Genomic DNA, 16,753 nt, shown 5'->3' on the forward strand with positions numbered 1-16,753 from the left:
TATTGGGAAAAGCTAAGAAGATGCGTCGTTAATGTGTGAATAAAAGATAGCTGAGGCGATTTATAAGCAGAACACAGACGCGTTGCAGGGCAATTGACCAGATCACATTGGAACAAGTAAATCCCCAAAGAAAAGCATGGGTTTGGCATTTACCCTTTCACATTCGAGTTTACCAAGTCAAGTACGGAGCTTCTTCTATATTAAATTTTTTATCTCACCTACTTCACTTCAGCCGTCTCCAACCAACGTTGATTAACCCGAGACAAATCAGTAGTTTTCATTGTTTGAAATTTTCAATAAATTAAAATTAAATAAAACAAATCCGTAGTTTTCATTATTTGAAATTTTCAATAAATTAAAATAGAATAGAGGTGGGTGATTGATGTCTTTCTTTTCATAATTTGAAAATTTCAGCAAATTAAAATTAAATAGAAATATGATATACCTCTTTTCGTAATTTGAAACTTTCAACCATTATTAATATAAAACAAATAAAAATTAAATAAAGGTACATGATTAGGGCCAGGCACCCCTCCATACATTCCATTCGCTGTTAACAAGGGAAATTCTAACAATGGGAGTGGCCGTGGTGTTGTGTTGGGCGTGTGAACGAGTTGATCATTTGCGAGATTTGGTGCAAATAACGCGAGAATGAACGTAGCAAACCAAGTATTTTCCATTGGTGTCGAGTGCAAAATTTGTAAAAGAAAAGGGTAAACTGTTGGATGGATTGAATATGACTATATGATTTTTATAGGAAGAATAAAAAGTCATTTGCAGGCCAATGGAAAAAATGAAATCAATTCGATCACAATCGAAGGTAGTATTTTAATTGATCGAGTTCCTTTGTCGAGGATGATTTCCGCATACAATGGAAATAAATAAATTAGCCGTTGAACTATAATGGCATTGGAGAGTGCATTTAGAATTTCATATTCAACGCATATGTCGTCGAAGTATAATGGCATTGTACTTGTCCACACAACAAAGTCAAAACTCTATATGTTCATAATTGATTTAAATTAGTTTCATGGTAGTAGATTTGAATATTAAATCTTTAAATTTTAAAAGTTCAATATTAATTTATATTTTGTTATTTCTTATTGTGGGTTTTCTAAAGTGTGCTTATTGTTCAAGGGACCCAAGTTCAACTCTCATGAGGGACACCTTTGTGTAGAATTCTAAGTTGTGACTCTTGGTCTTCTATTGGTTGTATTTGTCACATTGTTTAAAGTGGATTTCTAAGTTGTGACCCTTGGTCTTCCAATTGTTGTTTTTAGTTTGGTGCTCGAAAGGAGCTAGTATTTGTAATAAGTTTGCTCGAAAGGAGCTGGTATTTGTAATAAGTTTGTAACGTGGATGCTCAAATGAGCAAAAAATGAGCTTTGTGATTCTATGATACTTAATACAAAAAAGTGTTTTATTTTAAATTTCATGATAAGGTAATGATTTTTATTAATCATTTTGAGTTCACTAAAATACATCACTTTTAAAATCCAATTTTATAGTGGCGTATTTAAAGATAAACACTAGTTCAAAAATGAATAATGTAACATAAAGAAGAATCTATAAAGTATATTTATATTCAATTATAAAATATTTAAAATTAAGTTTATTATCATTGCATCATCATCTTAGGAGCATATTGAATGCTTACAGTTCATCACTATTATTTTAGCTCGTCCAAGTTTGTGTTTGAAGCAAACATGATCCTCTAAATTCAATATGTTCCTTAAAAATGTATTTAGACACTACTAATTCTTTTATCAAATTTAAGGAGCCTAATTAGAATATGTATTCTAGGTATCATGAGCAACAAATAGAAAAGTCAAATTGATGGATCAAAATTCACTATTATGCAAGATTAAAATATGCATTGTTCCATCTAAAACATAGAATCATTATTAGAATGACCAAAGTCACATTCCGTGATTTTTATTATTTCAAGAAGTTGTGATTCTAAGATGACCACTAGTAACATGGAGAGCTCCAATAATACACAAATGAGAAAATTTAAAGCTTGACCACTTGAGGTATAATAGGTCATGAAACATCATTGCAAGGCAAAAACATAATGCAAAGGTATAGTTTAAATATAAAGAAACATTTAAAGCTTGATAAAGTACTTAATGGGTCCATTTAATCAAATTGATTAAATTATTTATAAAAGTATCATGAAATGAAGAAAATGGAGAAAAAATTACAAGATTGGGGTACAATATGATGAATACGACAAGGCCAAATTTTGAATCCAGAATCTAAAATGTTGGAGGTTGAATTCACATGTTGATTTTACATGATTTTTAGAGCAACCTAATTTGAATCTTCAAAATCTATCATCAAAATACTGAACAACTATGTTTTGACAATAGAAACAAAATTATGATAACATTAAAATGAAATTAAATGTGAAAAACTAAATTCATAAAAAAAATTATATATATATATATATATGGAAGTTACTTTAGTGTGCCTTTTTCACATTTCTTGGATCCTTTTCAACATGAATGGTCTTTATTAAATTGTCGAAAAGGAATAGAATATTTTATATTTAATGAGTGGTTGTAATCATTACAATGTATAGCTTTCAATGGTTTTTACACATGAACTAGTTTACATAAGATTGAAGACTTTGAATGGAAAAACTTAATTTGAATAAAGTTTAGATTTTTATTATTTATTTAAATGTAGTAATGTGAATTTTTTTATTATTTTTGTCATATATATAAATTGAGTTTATTGAGAGTATAAATCATATCATTTTTTTGGGTATTGAAAATTATTCTAATTTCATGTTAGAGAAAGTAGTCATACAATATATTATAGTATTTTTCATTTGTCAATGAAAATTGGACACCTTAATGTCTTATTTATATCCATGTCCATTGAAAATTCACAATCTATATTTAAAATCTTTTAATATAAGATTATGTTATAAGTGGTGTAATTATATGTGAAATTGATCTATAATATTTCAAATAAAAATGTACAACCTGAGTTGGCCTAGTGGTGGAGAACTTGTTCTCTTGAAAGAGAGGTCACAAGTTCAAATCCCACAAGGAAGTAGGGTATGTACACCTTATCCTACTACATATGAGAAGGCTAATTTATAAGTATTAGTAATTAACCATATTATTAGAAATATTATATAATGATACTGATATGATGAAGAGACACTTGGAAGCTTCAATTCTTACAACAACCGAGCTTTGCACAATTTGTGACCATCCTTGGGTACATTTCCACAGTATCTCTCCAAATGCAGTTGTGCCATCGCTAGAAATGACTGTGCTTTCGAATTTTACACTATAGCTGGCAGAAGGCTTGGATTTGATAACGTATGCATTGACATGCTAATTTTTTTCTAAAACCGTATACATGACACTTCAAATTATAAATAAACCGTAAAAAAATATAGTAGGTAATATATATCTTAGAATATTATAATTTATAATATTGATATATATTAATTTAGAATGTTTTTTATAAAAATATAAATTTATTTAGAATAGTTTGAAATGGAAGGATGTAGTTGTTTCTAATTTTATAATATTTTAATATGATTTTTTTTTTAGAATAGTTCTATTTTTTCATATGAATTTAGAAACTTGTCATAATTGAAATGATAGAATATAATTGATAAAAAAATTTAATATGAGTTTTTACAATATATTCTATTTTTTTTATATATGAATTTAGAAATTTAGATATTATATTTTGAAAAGATTCTAATTTGAAAACATAGAGAGGCTGTGAATGCTCGGTGATATCTCTGCGTTGACGTGGCCTTTGATGCTCGCATGGAGGCCAACTTTGCACTAACGATTGCGGAGGAGAATCTCCCCTCCACGTGGTTCATTTCCTCTCTCCTTACTTATGTGATGTCAGTCTGATTTTTCTTTCGCATTTAAGATTATTTATCTTCATGCGTGTGAGCTATCTTTCGGCTCCTAATGGAGCCAGAGGACTTTATTTCACTTGATCCACCTCCTCTCGCCCCATATTCATCACCCTCAAGCCAGAATAAATCCTTCACCGGGACTATTGAAAACCCTAATGATGGCATTGCTTCCGAAGCAAAGTTTGTGGCTGAAACTACGCGACCCAATGGAGAAGGTAAGGCTTCTGCAGTCACCATTGACCTTGCTTCCATTTCTCCTAATAATGCTATGGTTCAGGAAATCATCTCTAAAAAAAATAGGCTTAAGTACACTGCTATCTTCTTTGCAGTAGTTTAGATTGAGAAATGCCCTCCCCGCAAGTTTTTAGATGATTGGTTTTATAACTACTAGAATATTAAATTAGGTTATAGATTCTCCTTTTGCAGGAAAATCCAAAAAGGGTTGTTTGTAATCTTTTTAATTCTCAGGAAACACAAGCTGAGGTCCTCAAAAAGTAGTATTGGGTTATGGGAAATTCTTCCTTTCAAGCCCTAGCCTGGTCACCTGAAGCCATTAATGAATAAATCATGGCTCTGTCATGCCCTAGGTGGCTCCTTCTCAATAATGTCCCTCCCTTCCTTTGGCGATTCCTTCCTCAAATAATTGAACCCATTGGTAAGGTAATAAGGATGGATGAATCGAATAGGTTAATCCCTCACCTTGATGCTAGAATGTTGGTATCGATAAAAAATGGGATAGATATCCCTGAGATTCCTAGAATTAAGATCGAAAATGAAGAGTATTCATGCCTTATTGAAGTACTTGGAGGGTTGAATGCCTATTTTTTGTGCAAAAAAAGAAGGTCACCAACGCAAAAACTACCCAATTATCAAACAGAGAAATACAGGGGGTGAATCCCATTCCCCTAAACTAGATCTTGGGAACCCTAAAATCCCCAACTCCACTCTGCCCCAAACCAATGTGTAAAAAACTTACACTGCCTCCCCTATGGGCTCCGCTACCGTTAACCCTAATTTAGTGAATCCGATGGGAGGCGGAAGCAATGTTGATATCCCTATCTCAGACATGGTTTTTGGTATGCCTAATTTGGCTACCTCGGACCTATGCACATTTCAACCCCTGACTACCACTCCCATTTTTACTGCCATGGGTATGGGCGATGTGCCTCATGATGACATTTTTCAGACTGTTGTCAATAAGAAACATCAAAAGAAAACTGCTCAACAACTTGCGGCTGAAAAAATTAGGTCTGGCACCAAATTCACCATCCCGAAGACCACCAACACCCCCAAGGTTGATGGCTCTTCCCTAAGTCACTCAAAAGTTAAGTTGATGATTAAAAATTTCGAGGGGGCTACTCATGGCTGTAATAATACTACTATCGGGGATGGCTCTGTTAAAATGATTTTTAGAGCTGGAGATCCTATGGTTTCTACCGCTACCAGTCTTATTTTATCACAGCCTTTAGATATTGATACCATTACTGAATTGAGTCTCCCCCCCAAGGTCCTTCATGAGTTGGATGAATCGTGCACTATCCTCATCATTCCTGCTAACACCTTTGCTGATAATGAGATCCCTTTTAACATGTTCCCCTCTTCCAGTAGAACACATGAGTCTTTCACGGAGACAATAAACGCTACCCCCCACTTAGATCATGATTGGGTTGTAAACAATGATACTTAATCTGGATTATCTCCTAATGAGGATGAAGATAGTCTAGACTACAACACCAAGGCTAAAAAAAAAGGAAGGCCTCTTGGGGCTAAGAATAAAAAGAAGGCGACGACCATATCTGGTGGCCTTGATAGTACCCCAAACCCTTGCATCTCTAAGGCTACCAGTAGCTCTTAATCTTGATTCTTTTACCCATGAAAACATATCATGGAATGTAAGAGGGGTGGAGTCACCCGACAGGAAGTTTATCATTAGGAGATTTCTTGATATGCAAAAGGATAATGGTTTCCTACTACTGCAAGAAGTTAAGGCTACTAGTTTCACTCTTGACACCACCCTTGACTTTATCTAGAAGGATGCTATCAAAATTTGTTCTAGCCACCCTAAAGGCAAGGGTGGTGTGGGCCTCCTTGTTCATCCTATATGGGATAACCTAATTACCTGTAGGGGACTTTCCCCCTGCAACAGAGCTATCTAGATATCGATTAACCTGAAAGGATTTCATTTTGGACTTTGTGATATATATGCTGACAATGATTATAGGGATAGAAGTTTGCTATGGGAATGGCTTAAATCCCTTCCGAAAATCCCTTGGATCCTTGCAGGGGACTTTAATATGATTGAAAATGATTCTGATAAGACTAGTGGATTACCTTTTGAATGGCACTAGTCTAAAAGAGTACATTGGAAGAGGCTGAAACTTGCCAAGTCTTCGTTTGATCTGATGGAGGGTAGCAGAGGTCCCTCCCACACTCTCTGGCACACGTGGTGCAATTACCAAAAGGGTGCCAGCAGGATCTATTCTAGATTGGATCGCTTTTATGCCAATAAGGACTATTTTTCTTTTCTCCCTAATGACCAAGGTAAATTCATCACTGTTTGGCCTACAACACTCTCAAACCACCACCCCATCATTGCTCATATTAATATCAGGAAAGCTGTGACCTCCCATGATACCAAAACCAGCAAGTTTATACTCAATACCTCCCTACTTAAAGACTAGGATGTCTTGAATGCCATTAATCTTTTTAGGATTATTAACTTGCAAAATAAGCTCCTCCCCTCTCATGTTGATAGATGGATCTACAATGTTAACTCTTGGCAGAAATTACTGCAGACTATTGGCCAAAAAAATGCCAAAGAGTTCTGATTTACAGAAAAATCCCTTTCCAATCAGTTGCATACCCTTGAAGAAGACATCCAAAAATAATGCTAGCTGCACTCACCTTGCGACCCAAGTTGCACAAGCTAGGGAAGCCCTTAGGAATCACCAACAAGTTAGGATCCGCAGGGCTATGATTAGAGCCCGCACTCATTGGCTCCAATTTGGGGAGAAAGGCTTGAAGTTCTTTTTCAACCTCCTGAAGCATAAACCATCTAAGGAGAAGATTGATAGGCTGGTAATTGATAATAAAGAAATCATAGACTTTCCTAGTATCATAGATGCTTTTCAATTGTTCTATAAAAACCTCTTCACCTCTGAGCATAATGACAATTCCAAAGACACTAGAGAAAAATGCAGATCCCTTATCCCAACTATGATATCTAATGAGGACACCCTCCTCCTCAATCAAATGATTATTGTTCAAGAGATCACTACCGCTATTAATTCTTTAAAACCCGATAAAGCCCCGGGGCCAGATGGTCTCCCTGCAGAATTCTATAAAGCCAATGTGGATTGGATTGCTAAAGACCTTCATGATGTCTATACTGAAGCATTTGGCAATGGTTCCCTTGGTGCTAACATTAATAAAGGGATAATCAAACTTTTTCCAAGGATGGGGATAAGACCTTGATTAAAAATTGGAGACCCATTACTCTCCGTAATGTCTCCTATAAGATTCTTGCCAAAACTATGGCCCTTCGCCTTCTTAAGATCTTACCTAAGTTTATCTACTCTACACACAATAGATTCATAAAGGGTAGATATATCCTCGAGAACCTCATCACAAGCTAGGAAACCATGGATTGGGCTAAGGTCTCTAACCAAGAATGTGCTATGTTTTTATTTGATTTTGAAAAGGCCTATGACCGTGTTGAATGGGAATTTATTAATATGATGTTGCAGGCTTTTGGATTCCCAGATAATTTTTGTAGATGTGTTAAAGTCCTTCTTCAAGATGCCTCGGCTCAACTTGAGATCAACGGCTCCCTCTCTAATAGTATTAAACTTAGTAGATCTCCCATGCACTGGATGGGATGGAACCTTGGAAGGTCTTGATTAGAAATAACATTGAAAGGGGTGTTCCTAAAAATGCTAAATCTTGGAATTCCCTCCCTCTTGATGATCTTGTCGCGGGCAGGTTTCCTATCTCCGTGCAAGGCTCATGTGTTTTTAGATCCATCTCGAAAGCTTGGGAACATGTTAGATGTCTTTTTGATGATCCTGGTGTTAGCAGTAATGGTGTTCTTCATGGGAAAGATCCATATGGTGGAATCTCTACCATGCTAATAAATCTCTTGCCCTTACCCAAGGTTGCTCGGCCAAACTATGGGCTAGAACTGGTATTAATTAATTCATGGATTTGTTTGAAAATGATACTCTGATCAGCTGGGAAGAATTAAGCTCCTCCTTTAACTTGCCACCTACCTAGAAAAGAACCTACCTCATGGTTAAAAGAGCCTAGGAAACCCTTGCTCCGCCCTCCACTACTGACCTGGATTCCCATAGATTTCTGACCTTCAAGTGGAAAGATGGCTCCCCCCTACCCAAGGTCAAGAGCCATAGTATTTATGATTTGATTTCTAAGGATGAGTCTATTATTGAACATACTAATGTAATGTGGTACCTGGATCTGTCTGTTAATCTTTGGCAAAAATGCTTTCTTCGGATCTGGAAAAGCCCAACCCCTCCTAAAATACAGTGCTTTAAGTGGCAACTTATTATTGATAGACTTCGCTTGAGAAAAGATCTATTTAATACTGACACGTGTTCCATTTGCAGACTTCTTGACACTTGCAGACACATATTCTTTGACTGTTCTTTCGCCAGGGAGGTTTGGTTAATGTTTGGTTTTGCTGCTCCTATTCATTTGAATGTTTTTAACATTACTTCTGGTCATATTGTTGGGTTAAAAAAATATGCTAATCTATTCAGGTTTATTTTATCCTCTTATATCCTTCGGTTTATATGGAAAATTAGAAATGAAGATAGGTTCAATGGTGACACCAGATGTCTTACTGAGTCTTTTTGTAGGCTTGCCTTTTTTAAAATTGCTTCTTAGGTTTGTTTTCTTATGAATGTGGAAAAACATAAGCTCCTTCGATTTCTCAGAGATGGGCACGCCACCATGTTTGTATATGAGATGAAGAATGGCTATGATTGGAGGCAGCTTGCGAACAATCTATCTTCCTTCGAAGAAGCTTTGAAGAAGCTACACACCAAGATTTGCAACAACAGGATACCTGATGTTGATCACACTGCCATGCTTGCTCCAATTCGAGACAAAAAGAAGGTGATCTGGATGGAAGGGGCCCAAGGATGGACCACTTGGGTGGACTCCTTCGATGACATTTTGCACTAGATCACTGTTTTCTTATGTTTTTTTGTATACCAACTCTACTTGCATAGTCTCCATAGATAGATAGGATTTTCTATGTTTTGGTGATATCTTCCTCGGTGACTTTGGTGGTTGAGGCGTTGCCTCTTTGTAATTTTTTGTAAACACCGTTACTCTCGATTTTCAATACAAAAAAAAAATTTAGAAACTTAGTCGATTTCATTTTTTAAATATATTTTAAAAAGATTGTTATAGAAACTTGTCATAATATATATAATTTTAAAATTTTAATATTTATTATTACTTAATTAATAATTATTAATTGGTTATCATTTAATGTTAATATATAATATATATTAGTGTATTAATTTAGAAACTTATTTAGTAAATTTAAGATTTTTGCATATATTATTCATTTCTTACCAAAAAAGATGTGCATTGCATTTTGGTGTGGCTTCAATCTTCTACATTTATATTTTTTGACAGTTAATATTTTTCTTAAAACATCAAATGAAAGACATTGAAATGACTAAACCATCATAAAAAATTCATATGACAGGTAGGAATGACCATCAAATTCCAGGCCTGGCTGGCAGTATCCAAGGGCTTTCGGAACTTTAATGTTTGTGGTTGTACGCTTCTAGTAATGCCAGGAGGTTCTTCACACTCACTTGGTACACTGCATCACCCTCTCTACCTACATATGTCACTGTTCTACTCTTCACTTGAACCGACTTGCTCCCTGATTTCATCACAACAGAAAAGGACGGATAGTTGAGATCACTGCCTTCCAAACTGGAGTTGGTGTTTGATTATGAAGAGTGAATAAATGAAAAATGAAAGTGCAGAAAAATAGAAAGAAAGAAAGAATGAATAAAGACACAACACAAAATTTTATGGTGGTTCACCCAAATTGGCTACGTCCACATTAACAGGGGAATTCTGTATTAATCTCTGTTCTCTTGTTACATACAATAATACACAGCAGCAAACATATATAATGGCTCCAATACGTAAGGCTCAGGAAGCTGAATAGCCAAGTGAATTGGAGGGAAAAAGGCTATTGGTGTTTCATCTTCCACAATCTCCCACTTGAAACCCAATCGCTGCTGCAGAGATTCCCCTACTTGTCCTGCTATCAGAGTTTGACAAGGCCGAGAGAAGTCCGATAGAACTCGAACTTCGCCCTTGTCACAGCCTTCGTGAGTGCATTAGCTGGATTGACCTTTGTATCAATCTTAGCAACCTGTAGCTTGCCTTCTTCAACTACATGGCGAATGAAATGTTCCTGTATATCAATGTGTTTAGAACGACGATGAGATGAATGATTATGAGCCATAAAAATGGCACTGCTACTGTCACAAAAAAGAACATAATCATTCTGTTTACATCCCAACTCACTCAATAAGAGCTGCAACCAAATAATTTCCTTGGCCCCTTCGGATAGAGCCATATACTCGGCCTTGGCAGAAGAAAGAGCAACTGACTTTTGTAACCTAGAGGCCCAACTGATCGCTGCTTCGGCAAATTTGAAAACATATGCTGATGTAGATTGGCGTGTGTCCAGATCACCACCCAAATCAGAATCAACATAACCCTATAGCTGAAGTTTACCTCCACCAAAACATAAAGAATAACTGGAAGTCCCTTTCAAGTACCTCATAATCCACTTAACAGCATCCTAATGAGCCTTGCCGGGATTGCTCATAAATCTGCTAACAACTCCCACTGCATGAGAGATATCTGGTCGGGTGCAAATCATGGCATACATAAGGCTACCAACTGCAGATGAATAAGGAATACATTTCATAAAGTCTAGATCTTCTTGTGTCTTAGGACACATATCGGAAGATAGACGAAAATGATCAGGTAGAGGAGTGACAACAGGCTTAAGATCCTTTATACCAAATCTGTCCAAAACTTGATTGATATATTTTTCTTGAGACAACCTGATTTCTTTGTTCTTCCTATCCCTGATTATATTCATTCCAAGTATATGTTTTGCAGCCCCAAGATCTTTCATGGCAAAATTGCGAGCTAATAGTTGTTTCAAATCACAAATAGTTTTCATGCTAGAACCTGTAACCAGCATGTCACCAACATAAAGTAGTAATAAAACAAAGTCACCAGAATCAAGCTTCTTGTAGTAGACACAAGGATCAACCTCACAATGAGTGAATTGATGCTCAGCCATGAAACAATCGAACTTACGATACCACTGTCGTGGGGCTTGTTTGAGCCCATACAAACTTCGTTTCAGTTTACAGTATAAGTGTTCCTGACCCTTTTTGACGAAACCTTCGGGCTGTTCCATATAGAGTTCTTCTTCGATATCGCCATGAAGAAAGGCAGTTTTAACATCCAACTGTTCAAGCTCAAGATCATTAGCTACGACTACACCCAACACAGCACGAATGGAAGTCATTCTCACAACTGGAGAGAAAATTTCATTGAAGTCTATCCCTTTTTTCTGATCATAACCCTTTACAACTAGCCTGGCCCTGTAACGTTTCTTACCGCCTTCTTCTTCCTTCAATCGATACACCCATCGATTTTTCAAAGCTCGTTTATGAGGAGGAAGTGACACCAAATCCCAAGTTAAATTGGTCTACAGGGAATCCATTTCATCTCGCATTGCCTCCATCCATTTTTCACTATAAGGATCATGACAGGCTTGTTTAAAGGTAACTGGCTCTATCTGATCAGTGAATAATAATTCTGGACATTCAGTTAGCAATAATTCATAATCTTTAAACTTTTCTGGAAGTCTCCTCTGCCTGGTGGATCTTCTTAACCCTGTAGTTGAATTTAAATTTTGAGACAAATTTGGATCCCTATTTTCATTTCCCTGTCCATTGTCAACATTGTTTGACAAAGAATTCTTTCCATTACTAGTGCAGGTATGTTTTTGGTTCAAATCCACAGAACCCTCCTGCATTATCTCTGACAAACCACGATTTGGGAGTGTCTGTTCAAAACCGCCCCCTGTGCTTGAAGACAAATCTGTTGACTCGGGCAAATACGCTGATGAAGATCTTGGACTGTGTGTGAGTTGTGAAGAGAGGCATGGAGGCAGAGGATGTTGCACATTATTACTCCTATCACATCCCACGCTAATGTCCCTTGGCAATTTCAATAACTCAAAACCTGCGCTGCATGAAACTGGAGATGGTGGTGACCTGCGCGATGAGAGAGGTAAATGATCCACGCCAAAATTCCTTGGTAAACCTGTAGTTGCTGTGCGGGAGGAGTCAGAGTCATGTGCGTTTGTCTCATTTGGAAATGGCTGTGATGTGTCAAACCCCACGCTGCCAGAGACTTGGCGAGAGGAGCAGGGATCGATGGGCAAAGACTGTGAGCTTGCAACTGGGCACCGTGGATAATTTTCAGCCTCTGGTAAGACTTCATAATCTCCTTGTAAAGGATGTATAACTGTTCTCAAAAATTCAGATTTCTCTTGTGAAGTGACTTCACTAGGCTGGGAATTATCAATCCCAAAGGAATCAGACTCATACTGACTGGAGACATGTGATGAAGAAACAGGTCCAGACCCCAAAACAGAGGTTGGAGAAGTAATCGAGGTAGGAGACAATCTCAAGGGTTCCTGTGAAACATTGTTATAAAAAACAGAGAGGCACATATTCTGTGGTATCAATGGGTTGTGCTAGCATTGCTGGAAAACAGTGTTCATTAAACACCACATCTCAACTTCGAATTATCTTCCTTTCAAGAGGATCCCATAACCGAAAACCATATTGGTTTTCACCATAACCAACAAAGATACATCGTCTTGATTTGGAATCAAGCTTGGAACTCTTTTCCTTGGGAATGAGAGCAAACGCTTCACAACCAAAAATTCTAAGATAATGATAACTAATTTTCTTACCCAACCAAGTCTCCTCTGGAATGTCAAAGTTCAAATGAGATGAAGGCGCTCGATTAATCAAATATACTGCTGTATTACAGGCTTCAGCCCAAAATTCCTTACCCAATCCAGCATTCGAGAGCATGCAACGAGCTCTCTCAAGAATTGTATGATTGAGTCTTTCAGCTGCACCGCTCTCTTGAGGAGTAAAGGGAACAACTTTAATCTGACGAATACCATTGTCAGCACAAAAACTATCGAACTCCGAGGAGCAAAATTCTCCTCCATTATCTGTTTGCAAACACTTAATTTTGTGGCCACTTTGATTTTCAGCGAAAGCTTTAAATAGCTTAAATTTTGAAAATACTTCAGATTTTCTTGATAACATGTAAATCCAAACTTTCCTTGTGTAGTCATCAAGGAAAGTTACAAAATAATTAGCACCTCCAATTGATGTTACCTCCGTGGGACTGAAGACATCGGAATGAATCAGCTCCAAGGGCACGCTCTTCTTCTCATGACCGGTCCTTAAGAAGCTAACCCGCTTCTGCTTGCCATAGAGACAATGTTGGCAAAAATCCAAGTCAATTGATCTTAGACCTGGTAGTTGCTCTCTCTTAAGCATAATGGAGAGTCCCTTTTTACTCATGTGACCGAGTCTTTTGTGCCAAAGTGCAGTCCCGCTGTCTTCAATTGTCATAGCAGCTCCCACTTGATCATGATTATTAAAGACATATAAACTGCCAACTTTATTTCCCTTTGCTACCACAAAGGCCCCTTTGGTTATTTTCCAAGAATCAGAAGTAAAAAATACATGACAGCCTTGATCATAAAGTTGACTTACAGAAATTAAGTTCCTCTTGAGTTTAGGAACATGACGAACATCCTTCAAGAGCCATTTGCTTCCATCTGCCAGCTGCAACAAAATATTACCTTTCCCAATAATTTCACATGCTTTATTGTCACCTAAGTACACTCTTCCAAACTACCCTTCTTCACAATTAGTGAAGGTTTCTATGCAAGAAGTGGCATGAAAAGAGGCTCCGGAATCAAGTACCCATGAGTTTGATGTAATGTCGGTTGTAGAAAGAATTAAAACACTATCATCTTTATCATAAACTGCATTAACTTTGCTGTCCCGCACTTTTTCTTGTGCTTTCTTGTAAGACCGGCAATTCCTTTTAGTGTGGCCAGTCTTACCACAAAACCAACATTCGCCATCACGACCTCTAGATTTCGATCTCTTTGCAGATTTAGACCTATTTTTGTTATTATACTTGCCTCTTTCTTGAGGCCTTCCTCTTTCTTGATGCCTTTTAGTGCTTACTACCATCAAAGCTTCTCCGGAAGAAGGCTCTTGATTCTTTCTTCTCATATCTTCACTGAGAAGAGTACCTGCAACATCATCAGAATTCAACTTGTTTTGGGCTGCCACCGAAATGCTGACAACCATTACAACGCCTTCCCAGCTATTAGGTAGCGAACATAATAACAAAATTGCTTTAATTTCATCATCTAAAGTGATGCCAACTGAATTTAATTGATTCACTAAGGTGTTGAATTCATTCAAATGGTTTGACATAATTCCACCTTCCTTCATTTTCAGATTATAAAGTTTTTTCATAATATATACCTTATTAGATGCTGAAGCCATCTCATACATTGATGAAAGTTTATCCCACAAGTCTTTAGAGGTTTTCTACGATGAGACATTAAACAACACATTGCTGGACAATGAAAGAAAGATCGTCGCTCTTGCCTTTTTGTCCATTTTTTCCCACTCTGGGTCAGATAGAGTGCCTTGTCCTTTGGCCTTTCCTTCCAACGCTAATGCAAGATCCTGCTTAATCAGCAGTGACTCCATCTGCACCTTCCAAAGTCCGAAATTCTAAACTGCGAATTTCTCAATTTTCCACTTGTCCGCTTCTTCCATAATTCTGGAAATTTTACACCGAATTTCCCAACCAGCTTCACCACCGAGCTTTGATACCAATTGTTTGATTATGAAGAGCGAATAAATGAAAAATGAAAGTGCAGAAAAACAGAAAGAAAGAAAGAATGAATAAAGACACAACACAGAATTTTATGGTGGTTCACCCAAATTGGCTACGTCCACATTAACAGGGGAATTCTGTATTAATCTCTGTTCTCTTGTTACATACAATAATACACAGCAGCAAACATATATAATGACTCCAATACGTAAGGCTCAGGAAGCTGAACAGCCAAGTGAATTTGAGGGAAAGTTGGGACAGGAAGTTGACTCCTTTGTGAGAAGAGCGATTTGAGAAAGCTGACTCTTCAGGTACCATGTCGTAGATAAGTCCACGTGACCGGAGCCGAACACTAAGGGTTTGGCTTCTTCCATATCATATGAATCCTGGATCAGCTCCTCAGCATTGTCAGTCAAGTAGGATGACGTCATGACGGCGGACTTGATAGCGGCAGGGCTCCATGTAGGATGTATGGCTTTTATTAGCGCTGCTATGCCACTAACGTGAGGACACGCCATGGAACTCCCTGAAAGAAACTTATAGGGCAAATTTCCGGCGTATGCTGCCAGAACATTCACAGCCATTGTTTCCTTTCCCACGACTTTCAATCCTTTGACACTCATGATAGCCGTTGCATTACTCCCTGTGCTGGTGATGTAAGCCTTGATTTTTTCACCAGTTGTAAGAGTCACGCTGATGGCCGGTAGAATGTTCGGATTGGTAATGCGCTGTAGTGACCCGTGATGCATATCATTTGCACCAATCATTCCTGCACCCCCTGCCCTCGCCACTTCTTTGAACGAAGACAATCACAGACCACAATTTTGCCCTTAACCATATTGGGATCAAGGCTGCCAGCTCGGCAACGGCTTGTGCTGATGTTGGTGGATACATAAACCAATGGCAGAGGCTGTTGCAAGGTGGCATCTTCTAGAAGGCTGTAAGTGGAAGTGCCTTTGTACATCTCTTGGTTGCCCAGAACAACGGATGCTGGGAAATCTCTATCGATGCTGCTGGAGCCCACCGTAGTAATCCAGGGCATGAAGAGTAGACAAATAACAAATAAAGTTTATTGTTTTTGATAAAGATAAATAGGTTTTACATAGATCTGAAATCAGAAGTTTTACAAAAACTGACTATTAACCAACCAAACAGAAACTAAACAGGGAACACCCCAGATGGAGCACAAAAGAAAAAAGAAACACAGACAACAAAACAAAAACACTAAAATAAAATCCATTGTTGCCTGCCGAGGCAAAAAAAAAAAAAATCCCTTTTTCAATGGCCCCAAATGTTGCAATAGCTCTGTTATCTTTGTAAAATGCCCTATCTCGTGAACTAATTGAGATAGAAATAATGTTGACGCCGTCAGAAATCTCTTGTTCCATGGCAGCAACCGTATCTGCATCAGAGCAACCTTCTTCCCAGCAGGCTTTATAGATGGCCAGTCTCACTTGAGGGGCCATCCCTCTGGCCGTCCCATTGGCAAAGCCGAAGAAACTGGTTCCTGGAACTGCGGTCCCTCCAAAAGTGGAAGCTGTATGAGTGCCATGCCCATCGTTGTCTCTTGGAGATTTGTATTCCAAGGGTTTGTTAATCTGGTGGTGCTTTTTGTAGCCTTTGTAGAAGTATCGAGCTCCAATAATTTTTCTATTGCAATGGGAGGAATTGAATGCCCGCCCGCTTTAGCACGTGGATTTCCATTATTAAAAAGTAGAACAATTATTTACTGGACATTATTCTTCAACGTGATTGCCAAATATAAACGTGAATTTCCACTATTAAAAGTGGAACAATTATTTACTATTTTTTTTT

The 16,753-nt window shown here is 37.5% G+C and overlaps 1 protein-coding gene across 1 annotated transcript; it reads right to left on the bottom strand.

The window, feature by feature from the left end:
• Positions 1 to 15,153: 15,153 nt before the first annotated feature.
• On the bottom strand, positions 15,154 to 15,705 carry LOC131034699 (subtilisin-like protease SBT1.8). Its single transcript, XM_057966270.1, has one exon. The coding sequence runs from the start codon at positions 15,703 to 15,705 to the stop codon at positions 15,154 to 15,156; it is 552 nt and encodes a 183-aa protein (XP_057822253.1).
• Between the last annotated feature and the right edge of the window lie 1,048 nt (positions 15,706 to 16,753).

This window comes from Cryptomeria japonica, chromosome 5 (genome assembly GCF_030272615.1).
Source record: "Cryptomeria japonica chromosome 5, Sugi_1.0, whole genome shotgun sequence".
Taxonomy (NCBI): domain Eukaryota; kingdom Viridiplantae; phylum Streptophyta; class Pinopsida; order Cupressales; family Cupressaceae; genus Cryptomeria; species Cryptomeria japonica.

Bases quoted from the DNA above. Each gene is read 5' to 3' on its own strand.
- LOC131034699 (XM_057966270.1), bottom strand. From the start codon at position 15,705: ATGATTGGTGCAAATGATATGCATCACGGGTCACTACAGCGCATTACC.